A 19183-nucleotide genomic window follows, 5' to 3' on the forward strand; every position below is an offset into this window, starting at 1 on the left:
CAGCCCCTGCCTTTATGTCAAGGACTGAGTGCTGGTGATGGGTGATTCAAGAATGATTTGTTCTTTTTAAACAACTCCTTTCAGTGAATCATGGGAATCGATTCCCAAACATGAATTAATTGATTCAGTAGAGCTCAACAGGAGCACTAAAGTGTGGCCTGTTTCATTTAGATATTTAAAGTACACGTGCAAGTACCACCCATCTGATTCCTGATACTTTCCAATTAGAACTAAATCATTACTGGCGAACGAGAACTCTGTCATTGATCATTCTTTTGTTCAACATACAAGTGCATTACATTTATATTAGAATGTATGGTAATACTTTAGGTATTGCGAAAATATGTCTATTACTCATTTACTCACCTTAACAAACACTTCTTTGGGTCTTCATAACACTTTCAAAGCATCAGTAAAGTGTTTATTTATCTCTGCAATGTGACCGACTAACAAAAACGTCACTTTGGAGTGGTCTGAGGGGGCTTAACTGAGACACATGTCTGTTGATATTACTTATTTAGTATAAGAACTGTGAATCCTTCACATTAACAAGTAATTTTACTCAACTGATGTTTTATAACTGGTATGAAGACCAAAAGAAGCCTTTGTTAAGGTCTTGTTACATAACAGTAAAGGAGTAATAGATTAATTTTGGCAGTATCTAAACTAAAGTGTTAATGTATTAATTGTTTGTTTTATACAGTTCATTATGGGAATTATTTTATACACACTATATAAATCATAACTTCAATTTTTATGACCCTTTATACAGTCAACAAACTAGCTGCACAAAACTAAACCTTATAAAATCATTATTCTAATTTCTAACAATTATTTGCTTTCAGCTTTGCTTTAGTGCACATTTTCTAGAACTCACTGAATGCACAGAGCAAATATCATTTGTGAACAAATTATTCCCCGAGAATGAGCCAAACTATTGACGTTCAGTAGATTGGTGAACATGTCTCACGATTTTCATTCATTTGATTCGCAAATTAATCATTACCCAAAAATTTGTCAAATGATTCTTATTCAGTTGATTTGTGAATGATTACCCGAGAGCGAGTTGTACAATTCTCATTCACTTGTGATTCTGTAGCGTAACATCTTAATTTAATTATTCCTCTTAAATGTGTTATCATGCTTTCTATACTGAAACAGGACAATGTCAGATGAATTATCATCATGTTAAATATCAGTGAGATACATGTATATTATATATTTGTAATGCTGTCAGTGGGGGACCCTCAACTTCCCCAAGGAACTTTACATAAGCTTCATTAAATGAATGAAATTAATGAAAAGAATCAGTTCAACAGAACAGAAACACCCATTACAACTTCTCAGGGCTCTGACCATAGCCCGTCCTTTTGCCCACCTTTTTTAGCCCTTAGCCACTCACATTGGAGTCTGTAGCTATGCAATATTTATTATGCCATAATCACACGAGGAGGGTTAAGGTTAGGAGTTATAGGAGTTATAAACAAGGGAAGTTTGGATGATAGCTTTGCTCAGGTATTGCATACATTAGACATTACAGCAGCCACAATCTTGAGTTCTCCTTATATCTGCAGTGATTTTGTATTTTATGGTTATTGTGTCTTTTAATTTTGTATCACAAATTTTATTTAGTGCTTTTTCATGTTTAGTTTAACAGTGTGTGACCCTCTACTTAGTTTTTGGTCTCTGCTTGTGTATTTTGTCACATTCATCTAGCTCCTTCCATTAAATGGAAACGATTCACACAGTAAAGTGAAACGCAATTGGCTACTTCGATACTTTGATGGGCAGAAGCAGATGAAAAACAGAATACCTAATAACTCAGCCCCCTTCATCTTTCAGTTGCATTAAACAATCGATGTTTATCTGATGTAGGGCTGAATGAATACTCACATTTTGAAAGTCCACATTAGCTCCGTATTCAACTAGAAGCTTTGCCAGCTCTACGTCTTTCTTCCTGCAGCATGCATGTAGCGCAGTGTCCCCATTGCCCTGTAGATAAACAGATGGCCAAATACAGTCTCAGGGTATAGTAGCCATTATCAGAATCGCCTCTATTATTTGTATGACCTTGTCTACCTTTAACGCCAAAGCAGGTGACATTCATGAGGACGCAGCCCATATCTCTCTGTTTTGGTTACAGATGAAACCCTTTTGATGCTGAGTAAACGGCATCACTTATGTCAATAACTTCACACGTCAGTCTTTATATGACTGGATGCCTCTTCTATGTGCAGTGTGTTGTGTTAAAATGCCATATGGGCAACAGAGATCATTCATTCATGATTACTTGAAACTCAAGTTTTCTTTTCCCATTGTTAAAATCTCTTATACTTGATTGACCGGATAACATGTTTAGATTCTGAAAGGGTTGGAAGTCCTAAAAAAATTGGGGTTTCAAAATATTTGTCAGATGAAAATGAATTACATCAAATAAAAATATGAACACAGCTTAAAAGAAAGTAGATAAGTGAATATATATGTCAGAGGGGGACATTTTTTGTGCACTGGGTGGTTCCATTTGGCACCCATTGTTGGGACTGGGGGTGAGAAGTTAAAAGGCTGTTTGCAGGATGTAGGTATTTGCCGTATTGCAAAGGAGTCACTTTGGCTGGTTGAGATTACAAACAATACCAAGTTGTGATAACAGAACTGCTCCTTCCTTGGAGGACATCTGTATTTACCTGAAATTAACATGTTTGACAATATTGGTTTCTAATCAGCAGATCTGTACTCATTAATGGTTGGTAACAATACATTTTGTTAACTTGAGTTTTCATTAATTGTTAAACCCAGGAAATTTAGATGTGCCTTTGATTAAACCGATTGTCCAGGACTGACAACGGCAGGGACTAAAGGAGATTTAAATTCCTGGGCAGGAGAAGGTAGAGAGGAGGGACGGTCCACTGAAAACGCTGCCAAGACACTCGGACAGAGCACAGGGGCTCGTAGGCAGATGAGGGTACCTGGCTGGCACGACGTGAGGCACAAGGACAGCAACACTTACTTCCAGGGAGGAAGAGACAGCTCTACAAGGAGACGCCAGTTGTGGGTCCAGTGAGAGAGGGAAGCCGCATGGAAGGACCAAGCAAAGCTGGCAGATGAGAAATGAGTCGTGCCTAGGTCACAGCAACACAAGGAGCCCAGAGTGGAAAAAAAGGAACGACAAAGAGACGCTGACAAGCATTCAACAATTTGACAAAACTTCTGTTGGGAAACAAGTGTCCGGTGAACAGAGTGCATCCGTGGACGGTTGAACAATTAAGTGTTGGGGTAACACAGTGCGCAAACTGCACTCTGCACCACTAAAGGTTGTATCCTCTGATTCTTGCTTTTAATGGACTTTTAGAGTGTGGACTGTGTGTTTTCCTTTTAAAAAAAGGAAATTCGTTCCTGATATTTTTAGATTTTGTTATGTTCGTTTATCTTTAAAAAAATGTAATTTATATTGTCTTGTGTAACAGAAGTTACTGTTGCTTTTCCTGAAATTAGTGTTGTGTCTTTCATTGTGTGTTTATTCACCGCCCAATTTAAAGAAAGCTGTGTGCTGTCATCAGTAAATTTCAAGAGTTCCCAGTCTCTTAATAAAACTGGGTGGTGTAGTCGGATATTTTAATGGTGTCTAAGTTAGATTACCTGTAAGTGTGACCAGACACCTGTTACATATACATACTCACATACAAATGTCATTCTATCATTAATAAAACTTGCTTCTAGAAGCCATAGTAAAGCACTAGCTTGAGCATTTCAGACCAGTCAAGGACATGCAGTTATCAGAGTCAGACAGTTATTTTTGTCCAGCATTTGTTTGCTACTCTGACTCTATTGTAAGATTAATTCCAACTGAAAGCCTGCCTAGCGTCTCTGGTGTTAATCATGAATCCATTTGCATTTTCCTCAGATTGTTCATTTAATACATGTCAATATTTACTTTGCCGTAAGGTGAACTGATTGACCTCATGGACCTGAATTTGTTTAACTTCCCTGCTACATATGTCTTATTATTGAGTTAATTTACATCATTTTAAACGTTGCTCATATAAAAACCTCTAAACATTGATACTGGATTACTTCAAATGCAAATAAGGTGTTCACACTCATAGTTGGTTGTTAGTCTACATATTAATTACTGATAGTATTTTTTACTTCATTTCCTACATACAGTACAGTGCCTACAAAAAGTATTTACCAGTTTTCACGTTTTATTTTACAACATTGAATCACAGTGGATTTTATTTGACTTTTTGACACCAATCAATAGAAAAGACTCTTTAATATCAAAGTGAAAATATCTCTGCAAAGTGGTCTGAATTAATTACAAATATAAAACACAAAATCTGAAAAGTATTCTCTGCCTTTAACATAACACATCTAAATCCTCACTGGTGCAGCTAACTGGTTTTTGAAGTCATATCATTAGTTCAATGGAGACCACCTGTCTTGGGTTTCAGTAGATGGTTGTCTACATGTTCCTCTATCTGGAGGGTCCAACTTGTGTTGAGTCAGTATGGTGGTCTAACCTACACAACAAGCACAAAAGAGCAATTCAAGCAAATCTTTGAAAAGGACAAGTTAAGGGGTGGAGACAAGAAAATTTCCAAGTCACTGAAAATCATTAGGAGTTCAGTTAAACCAATCGTTAAGGAAGAGGAAAGAGTTTGGCACAGCAGTAAATCTGCCGAGAGCAGGTCATCCACAAAAATGGGGAGATCAACATGCAGAAGAGCAGTGAGGGAGGCCATTAAGACACCTATGAGTACTCTGAAGGAGTTGTCAGCTACACTGACTGAGAGACTGTGCGGACAACAACAGTTACCCGGGGGCTTCACCAGTCACAGCTTTATGGGAGTGAAGCAGAGTTAAAGCACTGTTAAAAAATACACTCACAGAAGGCATATGGGAGACTATGAAGTCATCTAGAAGAAGGTTCTATGGTTTGCTGAAACCAAAATTGAGCTTTTTATCCATCACTATATATATACTATATATTCACTTCATATTCTAAAGCAACCTGTGCTTTCCCAATAGTCCCATGACAAAGCCCAATATGAACAAGCAAACACACTTTTTGTACAATTAACACCTATACAAATGCCAAAAATTAATACTAAGCATAGCAAAATATCATAGCCTTGATTTCTTTAGGATGAAATGCTGAAAATGTGCCTACAGATTGGTTCAATAGCTGTAAGAGTAATCTGTGTTTAATGGCCCCTTTTCTGTGCGATGTGCAGTGGCGTGCTGGCTTGTCCTCCCCTAAATCATCTTGTCACTCTTAGTGGTCTTGCAGTACCTTTCTCTGTGCCCTGAGTTGAGCAACTGGCATGGCACTAAGCAGTTCCTTGCAGACTGCAACGTTTCCAGCTTCGACAGATAAAATAAGAGGAATGCACCCATCCTAAATTGTGGAAACAAAACAAAGACAGAGACAAGATAAATATCCATTATGTTTGATATCAAACTGGTTATCAAGTAAACACTTTTACCTCATCCTGAACAAGGCGGGCTTCTTTACTGGAATATTTAAGTAATGTCTGAATAATATTTTGAGCTCCAGAGGATCGGACAGCTACATAGTGTAACGGTAATTGATTTTTGGGCTAGAAAATAGAAATAAGAAATAAATGCATGTAAGCAAATGTACAGTGTAGATTATACATTATTTATGGTGATAGTTAGTCTAATATTGGTTCCTGCCTTGCAGCCAATAATGTCAATTAGGCTCCTTGACCTTGAAATTGATAAATGGGTTAGGAAATGAATGGATGGATGGATAGACACATTATTTATTTTATGGGAGGACTAAACACATAAGTGGTGAAGAATAGGTGTTGAAGGTGGGCTCCCATACCTGTGTTCACTTATGGACCCCAAATTACTAAGTCTACCTCTGATCAAACTGCACATCATATCAAGATTAAAGATTATAAAACTTGCTGTAGCAGCAAGCACATCCTACCATCTGTGGAAAGAAGGCTGCAATGTTGGATGTATGCACAGTGCTTATGACTGTGAACACAAAAGAGAGATGAGAAAAAGATAAATAACTTTTACACTTATGTGATTCTATGCATACATGTAACTTGTAAATATACTTGGATGCTTCTCGAAATAAATAACATATTAAAGCAGAAAATACTTCATTGTACACTTTAAGCAAACATTCTGTCTTCATTGGGAATTGGCTTTCTTTGTTTTTGTTTAAGAACTTACATATGCTTGGTCATGTGTAAATCTGGTGATTATAATAAAACCAAAAATATTAATACATTACCACAGGATGAAGATGGAGTAAATGACACACGTTCTTATATACCGAAATACCGAAATGTAACACAAAAATGAATGCAGTAATGCGGCTACCATATAAACACACACATCTGCATCAGCTTTATAATCTTTATTCTGTATAAGTGTTGTCCAAATTGTACTTTTTGGTGTGTTTACTACAATCTATATATTCATTGTATTCGTTTCCGCATGTTGAGTAGATTTATGTTATACACTGCTTGAGAATATACACTGTGATGGATGGCAGGGGTTTTTACCCGGTTGGGATAACTTCGTGTTGGAAGGACGGGCGAGAAAACATGTATTGGGCATTACCTACCCAGAACGGCAGAGGGCAGCCCCCGAGGGCTTGGAGTTTGGAAGCTCAGGTCTTTTGGGGTCTGTGGTCACCGCCAGAGGGCGCATGAAGAACTGCTGAGCCCTTTATTGCCGCATTTCCACCGCACCCAGAAATGCTGCTGGAAGGAAATCATGGGACACCTGGAGCACTTCCAGGTGCTTTATAAAAGGAGCCGCCTCTCCCCATTCAGGGAGCCAGAGTCGGGACATGGAGGACGAAGCTTGCTGGAGGACGAGTGGAGATGGAAAGAGACAGAGAGGAAGAGAAAAAGCAGAAGAAAATGCATTGCTGTTGTGCTTCTTTTATTAATAGTCCTTGTGTACTGTTCTGGCAGGTGGGAAACAGTTTGGGAAGAGTTTCCCACAGCAAAAAAAAGCCTATGTTGTGCTGGGACTCGTTCCCTGTGCCTGTTTGTGTTGGGCTTGGTGAGCCACCTGGTGGCCACAACATGCAATATTTAAAGTTTAAAATCTAAAGTTTCATCCATGATTCACACATTGATATGAGGAAGGTGTCATATTTCGTGATACTTTTAGTCTTTTCCAGATGAATGTTCTAAGCATTGACCCCTAAAACTTAGCATCACTACTTGCTTTTGACATTAAACCATTTCTCAAAAGTGAATCTAAAGCAAAGAAAAAAGCAGTTGCTGATAGATAGAGCCCCTGATTTATGGAGAAGGGTCCAACTGCAGCCAGTGAGCTGAATGTCTTTGTGTTTCAAAAGCCTAAACTTGATCAAATATGGTGCATCAATCCAGTGTAATCGAAATGATTTGACATGATAATGGGGCAAGGGCCATTCTTGCCAAGGAGTTTTTGTGTAGGAGAGGAACATCTCAGCAAACACTGCCCCTTGGGATTAGCAGTCTGAAAGGCTATGCATTATGATGTTCATTATCTATATGCTAAGATAACATAATAAAGTGTAGGCAAACAACAGAATAATATGCTTTACATACTGCTGTTTGCTGACATATTTAAACAGAAAAGCACATATACTCTATCATCCCTCAGGGAACAGTGTTAAGCCGTTATTCATTTAATTCATGTTACCGACACTGATTCTGAAGTAGAGGTACTGTAGGTTATGTTGATGTTAATACCAATACAGAATAACAGTGCAATATTTTGTATCGCAATCTGTTACCAATACACTAAGGGCAAAATTTAGAATTGTTTGCTTTGGTGCAACATTTTGCATTTCTTTTGTGTGGTCCATGGGAAGTTTGAATCAAAGAGCTGTATTTATACTTGCAGTAGCCAAAGTGTATGCCCGGGTGTATTTCTATAATGAGTTAAGGTGTTTTTTTTTTTTAAATGTGACCCTTTTGTCAATGCTAGCTGAAATGCAAGTGCCCCATCTGTTATCTACAATACCTCCCTATCTTCTCTGCTCTCATGAGTTAAGAGTTTGTTCTATTTTGTCTGATTCAATTCCACAATTGCTGTAACTCCATGCTGGGCTGGAATCATAAACACCACTTCTTTAAAGTTGCTAGCTAGCTGTGGTTTCACTAATAGATGTTCAATCACACATTTATAAACTGGATGGCTTGTGTTGTGATGTGGAATTTAGCATACAAGTTGATAAATATTTTGTATGTCTTTATTTGTAATTTAGGCAAAGCAATGTAATATTAGTGTTACATTAATGAGAAGCATTCATGTTTACTCCCCCCTTTAAAGAATGGGTCTCTTTGAATTTTACGATAGTGTTGGGGTAGTGCCTCAAACCAGTTTGGCAAGTGTTTCTCTGCTAAAGTCTCTCTCTCAACCCCCATACAAAGCCAGGCTGCCTAACTGGCAAACTTTACCTTAACATATGGTTTTGGGGGATGGCAGGTATGAAGGTGTTCTATTGGTCTATTGGTCCCCATTGGTCTGAAGTATGGCTGTTTGGAACTGGCTTGTATCAGAAGCCTTTAAATAATATGATACCCTATTGGCTGTAGGGGTTGGACAGAACATCTATAAATTTGCTTGTTTTACCTCACCCTCTCTCTCTCTTACCAAACTGATGAATGACCATCTCACACCATGAACTGAAAAGGACAACACAATGAAGAGCACAGCTCCGCAGCCATATTGAGACAGGCAATGCGGCCTGTTCTGAAGAAAACCGACCACCAATGATGCCTTAACTAGAGACATTTTAAGTAACTAACAAGTCTGTGTGCTGCCTGAAACTACACATCAGCATTTATCAGGTTGTATGGTTGCCAATATTCAAATGTACTTTGCATAATGTTATTATTTATGAATATAATCAATAAACCATTGTTTAAATTGTAACTTTACTCCTGCTTGTCTTTTACTACTCCTAATTGCCTGAGGTTATAGCTGTAGAAGGGAAGGTGGGGAGAAGTTATATGGTACAATACCTTAGAAACAGAGATACGTCTGTGCGATTTGAGGCATTCTGACAAAGACTACATATTAGTAATGCAAAAGGGGAAAGTAGAGTAAAATATTACTCTACCAAGACAAAAGCCTTCACTGCAGAAAGCCTCAACAGTGAAGGGGTTGAGGGAGTTGAGGCTTAGCATCAGGGCCCCATATTATTACAGGATTCAGCATCAGTGGCCATACAGTATGTGTTAATGTTATAAAGATGATTCAAAGCTGAGGAACTCAACTTTTATTTTAAATTGCTACAAATACAAATGCCGTTTTGCTGTCAAACACTAATTCTTTTTATTTCCTGTTTTAGTGTGATTTTACGAACAAATGTTTTATCACACAATAATAAACTGGGGGACTTGTTGATTAATTGAATCCATGGACTGCAGAAAGCATCTAAAGGGTTCACAGACTTCACTGCAACAACACCAGTGGTGATATTTGTTAATGTAATAAAGATGATTCAAAGTTGATTTATTTGATGTGGACTTAACATTGCTAGAAATTATAATTCTGTATAGACATCAAAGCCTAAAATTATAACCAACTGCCATCAAGAAACAGTAAAAGTTACTAACTGCGTCCTCAGTCATTTTCTTTCCACCAAATTCTGAACAGCAACTCAGCATGCGCAAATAAGTCACGTTTCACTCTGTTTCATCGGGGCATATCTCTCTTAAACTTAGTAACAATATGCAAGTGTATGACAGCATTAGCATTATTTTTTAAATGCTTTGATAAAAAAATATAGTATCGTCAATTAATTTCAGAGTTATTGTCACATGCACACAGTGCAATGAAATTTCTGTCTGCATGTTTGACCAATATGGGGCAGGCTGTGACTGTCCTTGTCTTTCAGCCCAAATCTCACTCAGCTGGTTATGTCTCTCTATTATATAAAAAAAAATCCAGCAACAAGACAAGACTTTTTTAAAGATTTTTTTCAAGTCCCACGAGATGAGACTTTGGCCATGAGATTTTTTCAAGTCAGTCCCTCCTCTCAACCATATTCAACCACACACACGGTAATCTCACCTCTCATTCGTGTGAATGCGTTTAACAGACACAGTTTCTGCTCTCTCAGCTCTTATAAATGTTAATATTTTCGTCACTTTAAGTTCCCAATTGAATAAGACATACCATGACCAAATCTTAATGAAGAATTTCATCACAAAGGGTTATCAACAGAAAAAATAAGTAGACAGGCAATCCTAGCACCGAGAAACGATGAAGTCAAACGAATTAACGCCAAAAATGTTGATCAGTAACACGGCAAATTGGTTAAATGCGTATCAATAGACTATGCTGAAACAGTTGGTGGTGATCGCACAGAAGAAGAAAACATTAACTTACAATATCCCAAAGAATATCTACAACTGTTAACACTGTCTTCCACTGCACGAATTACTGTAGAAAGAAGGCTGTATCCAAGAAAAGTAACGTAGTACATCTTCCGAGGATAACATTACACAATAAAGGAGATCTTGATATGCCATTCATATTAAAACGTTAACAGTTTCCCATTAGAATAGCTTTTGCAAAGACAATTAACAAACCTCAGAGCCAAACATTCGAAAAAACTCATGTTATTTAATAGAGAGAAAGAAACGAAATTCAATCACGGGCAGTTATACATTGCATTGTCACGATGAAAGTCCAAACACAGAATCAAAATTCAATGCGATATTGATGACAATTTAATTTAAAAAAAATTTTTTACTGTAAGTTTAAAAAGTATTTGCATGTTAATTTCAAAGCCAAACAGAACTAAATGGTATTATGCAACAAACAACTCTAACATAACGTGAAACATAATTTACTTTCAAATTATTACATTTTACTCTTTTTTAATATGGTTAATTACTTGCTGTAATGTAAAATAGTTCTATTATGCATATGTAACAATTCCCATGAAAATAAAAATCTGTTTAAATTGTACATCCGCATCCCCATACGTGAGAGACAGAACCGCAAAGAGGCTAGGGTGTAGCAGGGGCACGGGGGTTGGCGTGCGAAGCGAGCAGGAGGAAAACCCCCCTAGTATAATATAACATCACCAAGTAACAGGCAGTGCAACTTTTGGAAGGCCTCAAAGTGTTTCTAGAAAACCCCTTTACCGCTCAGACAGGGTAGGATGCTGTCTGAACTAATCTAAGAAAATGTGGGAAAATGTTCACCTCCACTGAAGATATTGTCAAGTGGTGGAAGAAGCATTGTAAGAAACTTGTGAACCTGATGCACATGTTCTACTCAGAGGATGCAACACAAGAAACATAGAATGGGACTGAATCCATCTCTTTGGCAGAGATCGCTGTGGAAATTAAAAGGCTGCAGGAAGGATGATATCTGCCATGAAATCCTGAACACACTGAATACAGTGAGCGTATCTTCTCTAACATGCCTCTTCGATTTTGTGAGGAAGGTGGGAAAAGTATTTTCAAACTAACAAATGTGAGTGGCCTCCATTTTAGGAGGAATAAGAGGGTGTGTTCCAGCTACTAAGGGATCACACCCCTCAGTGCTCCAGGGAAAGCCTACACAGAAATTTTAGAACAGAGATTCCATCTGACAGTTGAACTTCACATCCAGGAAGAACAATTCAAATTCCATTCTGGCAGTGAACTAGCTCCCTTAGCCGGAAAAAAAAAGGGGGGAGATGACATACACAGGATATTCTCTCCCCCTGACCACCAGATGGCAGTCCCTCTGGGTTGGGATGGCGCCACGGATTCCCAGAGGGCATCATGGGAATTGAAGTTCGGCAACTCAGCCCTGTTGGATTCCGTGGGTGCCACCAGGGGGTGTTGCGAGGACTGGGGAGCCCTATGTTATGAGGCTCCAGCCTTACCCGGAAGTGCTCCCAGGCCAAGCCTTCAGAACACTGGAATTACTTTGAAGGATAAGATAAAAGGAGCTGCCTGCCACTGCTTGGGGAGCCTGAGTCAGGAGGAAGAAGACAAAGCTTGCTGGAAGGAGGAGGTAGAGTGAGAGAGACAGAGGGAATAAATGGAGAAAGGGAGGCAAAGTGTTTTATTGCTGTGTGCTTCATTATAGTCCTTTGGACTTGTATACTGTGCTTTGTGGTGAGAAGTGATTAAGGAAGAGTTTCTCATGTAATAAAAGCCTGTGTTTGTGCTGGACTTGTGCCTTGTATTTGTCTGTGCTGGGTTTGGAGAGCTGGAGTGCCCACTTCAGGCCACACAGGTCATGGTCTTATGAGAAGGCAGTCTGCTATTGGAAAGTCTTTTCATTTCAGTGATTGGGTGTTGCCTGCCATTGTAGTGAATGTTCGGCTGGAGTGTTAGATCATAACGTAACTTTCATACTACAACTACTGTGGGCCTGGTCTACTGTCCAATAGTATTCCTTTTCTTTCTACACTGGCATGCCTAGGTGTTGTCCCATGTGGGGATGTTACTTGTCCTTCACAGCCAGACAGGAGCATGGAGTATGTTATGCTGTAATAATATGATTATTGTTAGGCTGAGCATTTGTGTTGTCTCTCTTTTCACTAAGTGCTACTACTGTTTTTTAACAAAGAGGACAGACTCAAGTTATGATTCCAATATTCATTAACCTGATGCATATAATGATAATCCATCCATCCATCCATTTTCCAACCCGCTGAATCCGAACACAGGGTCACGGGGGTCTGCTGGAGCCAATCCCAGCCAACACAGGGCACAAGGCAGGGAACCAATCCCGGGCAGGGTGCCAACCCACCGCAGGACACACACAAACACACCCACACACCAAGCACACACTAGGGCCAATTTAGAATCACCAATCCACCTAACCTGCATGTCTTTGGACAGTGGGAGGAAACCGGAGCGCCCGGAGGAAACCCACGCAGACACGGGGATATAATGATAAATTAAACTAAATCTTTGTTAACGCAAATCATTCCTACCAAAGAAAATCGACTTACCCCTCCAAGAAGATTTGGATCAATTTTCTTCACGAGAAGTTTTACAATTTCCTCCTTAGAGTGAGTTGCTGCAATATGTAAAGCATTTCTGCCATCCTGAGAAAAGCAATAACAGTAAAACAACAGACATTTAAACCAGAGTTGCAAAAATTCCATAGAGTATGGTAAAATCCCCCAGGGATGTGTACTAAATCCTCTCCTATATTTCCTCTACATCAATGACTGTATGGCTAGGAATATTCTTGTGAAACTTGCTGATGACACAATAGTGGTGGATCTTATTTCCAATGGCAGCGTGACTAAATACAGAGGGCAAGTCAGAGCCCTGACGTACTCCAGTGCCAGGAAAACTGCCGCTGCATTATTTTGGAAAAGACCAAAATGATAATAGTAGACTTCATTAGGCACAGAGACATACACCCGCCTAATCAATGGGACTACTGTGGAGAGGGTGAGCAGATTTAAGTTCCTCGGTGTGCATAAAACCTACATGGACTGAGCACACTGAAAAAGCAGTGATGAAATCGCAACAATACCTTTTTATATCTCATGCAGCTAAGAGGTTTGGCATGAGCCCACTCATCCTCTGATCATTTTACATCTGCTCCATTTAAAGCATCCTAACTGGATGTATCATTTTCTGGTGTAGGAGCTATACTATCCATAACTTCATGGGAGTTGGAGTTCGGTGCAGCCCTGTTGGGATCCGTGGGTGCCGCCAGGGGGTGCTGCAGCTGGAGTTGCTGAGCCCTACAGACCGGAAGTGCTGCCGGAAATAGGTCATCAAGGACCTGGAGCACTTCCAGGTGCCTTATAAAAGGAGCCAGCAGCCACTACTCCGAGAGCCAGAGTTGTGAGGAGGGAGATGAAGCTTGCCGAGGAAGAGTGGAGGAGAGAGAGAAAAGGAAGAATTGTGTGGTTTGGGACTGTGTTGGGCTTGTGGGAACGGGGCAGGTGTTGCTCACAAGGTAAAAGAAAATAAAAACTCTTGTGTGCTTTGAACCCTTGTCCTACGCCTGTCTGTGTCAGACCCGGTTTACAACAGACATATTTTATCTTGTAGGACAGACAAAGCATACTCACATAAGATTATTTGTATGTTGCACACTGATATATCAGGTTACTTTTTTGCAAAGGGGCATATCATGAGGTTGTTGAATGAATATTGGCAGAATGCACATGAAACTGACATAGACTAATAACTAAGAGCTCAGCTGAAAAGGCAGTCAAGACAAAATGTCACTGTCTCATCAACAAGCAAAGAAACAAAAACCAAAACGAGGAACCTGAGGGCTGCTTAGCCAGCTCAGCAGGAATACAAAGCTTGTGTAACCAAGGTGTTGTTTGGTTAGTCCTAAAAAAGACTTAAAGGCTCTTGACCAGGAGATAAAGGCTCAGGTAAGGATATAAATGAAAATGAAAATAAAGACCTGGACATTTGTCAAATGAAAATATGAAAATGATTGTGGTTTTTCAACTATGGGAACCCAAAAATTAATTATGGGGTAGAACTTTTACAAAAAAAAAACCCAAAAAATAAATAAAAGAGTGATAAATTCAATGAAACCCTTCCCAATGTGCCCACTATCAACTGAACTGTCTTATTTTTTGTGTATTTCACATTTTTTCATAATTAGCTTGAGCTAACAATATTTTCCGCAGATCCAGAATCTATCAATGCTGTTGTCTCAAGAAAAGTACTTATGTAAACGCTCATTTCTGTCTGTCACCATAATAAATGTTGAGTTTGCCCAGTTCCAAAAACACCACACAGAGTCGTACTACATTCTATGCTGACTAATTTTAGATATTTATTTTAAAATGCCGAAATTTACAGTAAGGATTATAAGTTCTATGACATTTTCCTAGCCATTCCTTTTAGTACCCTTCTCTGTTGTTAACTCCTTTGAAATCATTACTTTCTAAAGTATAGGGACCTAGAAGAATTAGTTTTATCTTCAGTGCAAGTTTGACTATATCCTCAAATAATAAGAATGTCACCAACCCAAGTTTTCCCTACTAGTTGGAGGACCCGCTTACAAGGTTGGATGCAGGTTAACTTCATACCCATGGAGTAATAACAGATTAAGGGCACAATAAAGTGGAATCACTTCTGGAAGATTGCCAGCACAGATTCCTAAGCTCAGAGCCACCACTCTGTCCAGCAGAGTTTAAAAGGTCTTCAAAAAGAAGCATTTCCCATCCGGGGTTACGGATTCTGAACACCCTTTTGTCAATCATTTTAGTGCTGCCTAAAACCTTTTTTTCTAGTATGTTTTTCTGGTTTCAATTCATGCCTGACATTTTGACTTTCAGTTTGAATCCATCACAGCAGCATATGTGTAGTACATCTCCTGGATTTCATTTCCTTTTTGATTCTATGTCTTTTCCCCTGGTTACTTTTAAAAAGTATTCCTGCCAGGGATTCTATCATAATAGGAAACAAAACCTAGGAACCACCTAGGAAGAGGATTGGTTAACCATTTGAATTGAAGATCAACCTCTCCGCCTCATTCATTGGTCAAGAGTCCAGTCTTCAATTTAAAAGGTTGATCCCATTTGAACATGCTTCACATGCACTGCTGTGATTTTCCAGAAGTATTTATTTAATAATATGTTAGGCAAAAGGTGTGTGTATTTTGGAAGTTGTGAGTATACGACTGGATACCTGATATGTGGATTATGAGACATGAATAACTTTAGGTTTATATCATGGATGTTCCAATATTGTTTTTTGTTGTTCTGTATTGATCCCACTTGAACCCATTGTATCAGAAACTTTGTGATCTCCATTCTGTATGAAAACATGAGATTAAAACTTTTTCTCAGCCATCACTACAAACAACATGATGTAACATATAAAAAATATATAATTTTTGGATGGAGTATTACTTTAATACAGGAAAGCAAAACATCTTGAATCTCTCCAATCCCGGTCTTTTTAACTAAAGCAACATTTCTTCATTAACCATTTCTCACATTTACACATTAGATGAATGAATAAATTCCACATTTTCAGTTAATTTCCTAATCGTACAGATTTTTTTGCTTTTTGCTTTTTCACCTTACACATGACAGTAACTCATCAGCGAAGCCCTATGCGTTTAACATATTAAGAAATCACTTCTTACTGATTGATCACATTTCACTTTTTTTCCATCAGGCTTCATGTGATTCCCCCTGCAGAATTCAAAATTTAATCAATACATAATGTTAACAATCTTGCATAGAGATGAAAGCAAACCGCTCCATTTTTTAAAATTCCACAAACAACGAAAGTGCCTGGCATGAAGCCCAGTCTACTGCACGTCTAATTGACCAGAAAGATTGGCTCAGCCTAAGTCAACAAATGCCGGCTGCCTCCTCTACTATTAACATCAGCATGGAATCCCATTACTAACATGTCAGAAAGTGTGCACATTATGTTTCTGCTGAATGAGGACATGCAGTGGATTCAGAAAGTATTCTGACCTTTTTACTTTCTCACATTTTGCTATGGTGAAGCCTTATGCTATGCATCATTTAAATTTATTTTTCCCCATGTAAAGCAATACTCAATATCCCAGAATGACAAAATGAATAAAGGATTTTCACAAACTCTGCAAATGTGTTAAAAATTTTAAAAAAGAAACTTTACATTGACACAGGTATTCAGACCCTTTACTCAGTACTTACTTGAAGCCCCTTTGGCAGCGATTCAGGCCTGGAGTCTTCTTGGGTCTGACATGACAAGCTTTGCACACCTGGATTTGCTGATTTTCTGCTATCCTTCCCTGCACATCCTTTCAAGCTTTGTCACATTTGAAGTAAGATTTCCACGTGGATAGCAAAATGTGAAAAAAGTGAAGGGGTCTGAATACTTCCTGAATGCACTGTATATTCATGTTTCTTCCATATGCATATAATTACTCACAAACACAGTTTGTAGCACAACAGATACAATAAGGTAACTCAGACGAGGTTTTTCACTTTGCTTATATTAGCAATTTGAAATGAAAGACAATGTTGGATAAGGTGATGTCTCACAGGTGCTGGTCAAAGAATGGCCGAGGCTGTAACACGTGCCTTTAAGAATAAAGGAGAAGCCACAGGAAGACACCTGACATTTCCAGCCACTAACTCCTGGCCACTGTCAGGTCAAGTCACATATTTAAACAAACACCCCCCTGGAAGTCGGTGATCACTTGAGAGCCAGTTTCCATGAAGGACAGAGCTTATGATGTCCAAAGCTTGTCCATGAAGGACAGAGCTTATGATTGTCCAAAGCTTGTCCAAACACTGACACATTATGCAATATTCCATTCATATTTTTTTCTACTTTGGTCCTTACTACAAAAGGGGCATTAATCAGGGTTTCTCCAGAGACCCCAACTCTTTATTAATTTGCTTTGATTTATTTTAAAAAGATGAACAGAAAGAGATATATAGTAAAGTGACAATGTATTCAGGCACCATCACTTTTTGCAGACTTTATTGTGTTGTAGATTTAAATTGAAATTGATAAATTTGTCATGTCTTCCTATCAGTATACAAACAATAACACATAATGACAAAGTGAAAACATGTTTTCAGAAACCTCTGCAAGTTTATTAATAATCAAAAAGCTGAAATCTCTTTTTCATGCAAATACTCAGACCTTTAATGCCAGAGGCGGCCTTAGGGGTGTGCGAGGCCTTGGGCTGACCAAAGCCACGTGGAGCCGGTTACGTCAAAACACTGTTACCGGTATGCGTGGACTGTATAAACTTGCGCATTAATTTAATAAAAATAATGTTAACATACACCGGATTTTCTCATTACGGCATTCAGCTAAATTTTTGCAAGAAAACACACAGACTTTATCGAAATATAACTGGAGAATATAACTTGACAAATCCGCTCAAATGGGACACGCAGACATCAAAAGCAGGGCCCCCTTAGGCACTCGGCCTGGGGTGGTCGCCCCACTTGCCACCCCGCTCTTGTTTAATGCAGTATTTTATACAAGCACCTTTGGCAAGGATTACAGCCTAAAGTCTGCTTGGGCATTTGGGCAGTTGATCCCATTCTTCTCTGCTGACCTTCCGATGCTCTGTTGGATTGGATGGGAAGCATCTGGAAACTGCCATCTTCAGGTCTCTCCACAGATGTTCTAATGGGGGGAGTTATGTTGGGGCTTTGGCTGAGCTGTGCTGAAAGGTGAGCTGTTGCCCCAGTCTGAGGTCGCATGCACTCTGGGTCAGGTTTTCTTCAAGGACCTCTCCATATTTGGCTGAATTCATCCTCCCTCAATTCTGACCAGTCTCCCTGTCCTTGCCACTGGGAAGCATTCCCCTTAATTCGTTTATCTTGACTATCTATCTCTGCTTTTAACCCCTTCCGAAATGCCACTCCTGTTCTTGGTCATGATAATTGTTTAATAAAATCTTCCATAAAAGTGCACAACATAAATACTGTAATAACCAATCTTAATGCACATAGAAAATCTAGGCAATACGGCATAAACACCAATAATTTAATTAAAGTTACTACTTTAGATGAACAATGTATTAAAACTATAAAAACATATCATAGATTAAACAAAAAATACACACAGAGCGGCGCTAATAAAAATAACTTAATTCCTGTTCCATATATCAATAACGCACATAGTATTCATCTCTGCTCCTCCGAAACATTGAATATGGCTCTATTAAATGTTAGAGCTTTAACTAACAAGACGTTTTTTATCAACGATCTTATTAATGATAAAAAAATTGATTTTATTGCACTAAGTGAAACGTGGCTTAGCTCAGATGGCGCAGCTGTTTTAATCGAATCTGCGCCTCCGGATTACAGTTTTACTCGTGCTGATCGCCAAGGAAAGAGAGGTGGAGGGCTAGCGAACATTTACTCAAGTAGGTTAAAATGTAAAAATATCAGTTTTGGTAAATTCAAGTCTTTCGAATATCTCGCCATTATTATTCAGGGAGATTCTCACGTACTAGTATTATCCGTGTATAGACCTCCAAAATTCAACGCGTCTTTCTTTGAGGAATTCTCTGACTTGATGTCAATCTTAATTATGAACTATGACACACTCTTAATAGTCTGCGACTTTAATTTTCATATAGATAATCAATGTGACCAGAAAGTAAAAGAATTTATGAACCTCCTGGACTCTTTTGATTTGAGACAGCTCGTCAATCAGCCTACACATAAAGCAGGTCATACGTTAGACTTAGTGATTACTAAAGGACTAAA

General features: G+C 38.7%; 1 protein-coding gene across 1 annotated transcript in view; it reads right to left on the reverse strand.

Annotated features, from left to right (window-relative positions):
• Positions 1 to 19183, reverse strand: part of trpn1 (transient receptor potential cation channel, subfamily N, member 1) — a 108325-nt gene that overhangs the window by 62027 nt on the left and 27115 nt on the right. Inside the window, exons 3-6 of the mRNA XM_028818080.2 lie at positions 12962 to 13057; positions 5487 to 5600; positions 5294 to 5398; positions 1894 to 1992 (exon numbers count right to left, since the gene is read on the reverse strand). Of these exons, the coding sequence (XP_028673913.1) occupies positions 1894 to 1992; positions 5294 to 5398; positions 5487 to 5600; positions 12962 to 13057 (414 nt within the window). The remainder of the gene's footprint in view (positions 1 to 1893; positions 1993 to 5293; positions 5399 to 5486; positions 5601 to 12961; positions 13058 to 19183) is intronic.

The sequence above is a fragment of the Erpetoichthys calabaricus genome, chromosome 13, assembly GCF_900747795.2.
Source record: "Erpetoichthys calabaricus chromosome 13, fErpCal1.3, whole genome shotgun sequence".
NCBI classification, from domain to species: domain Eukaryota; kingdom Metazoa; phylum Chordata; class Cladistia; order Polypteriformes; family Polypteridae; genus Erpetoichthys; species Erpetoichthys calabaricus.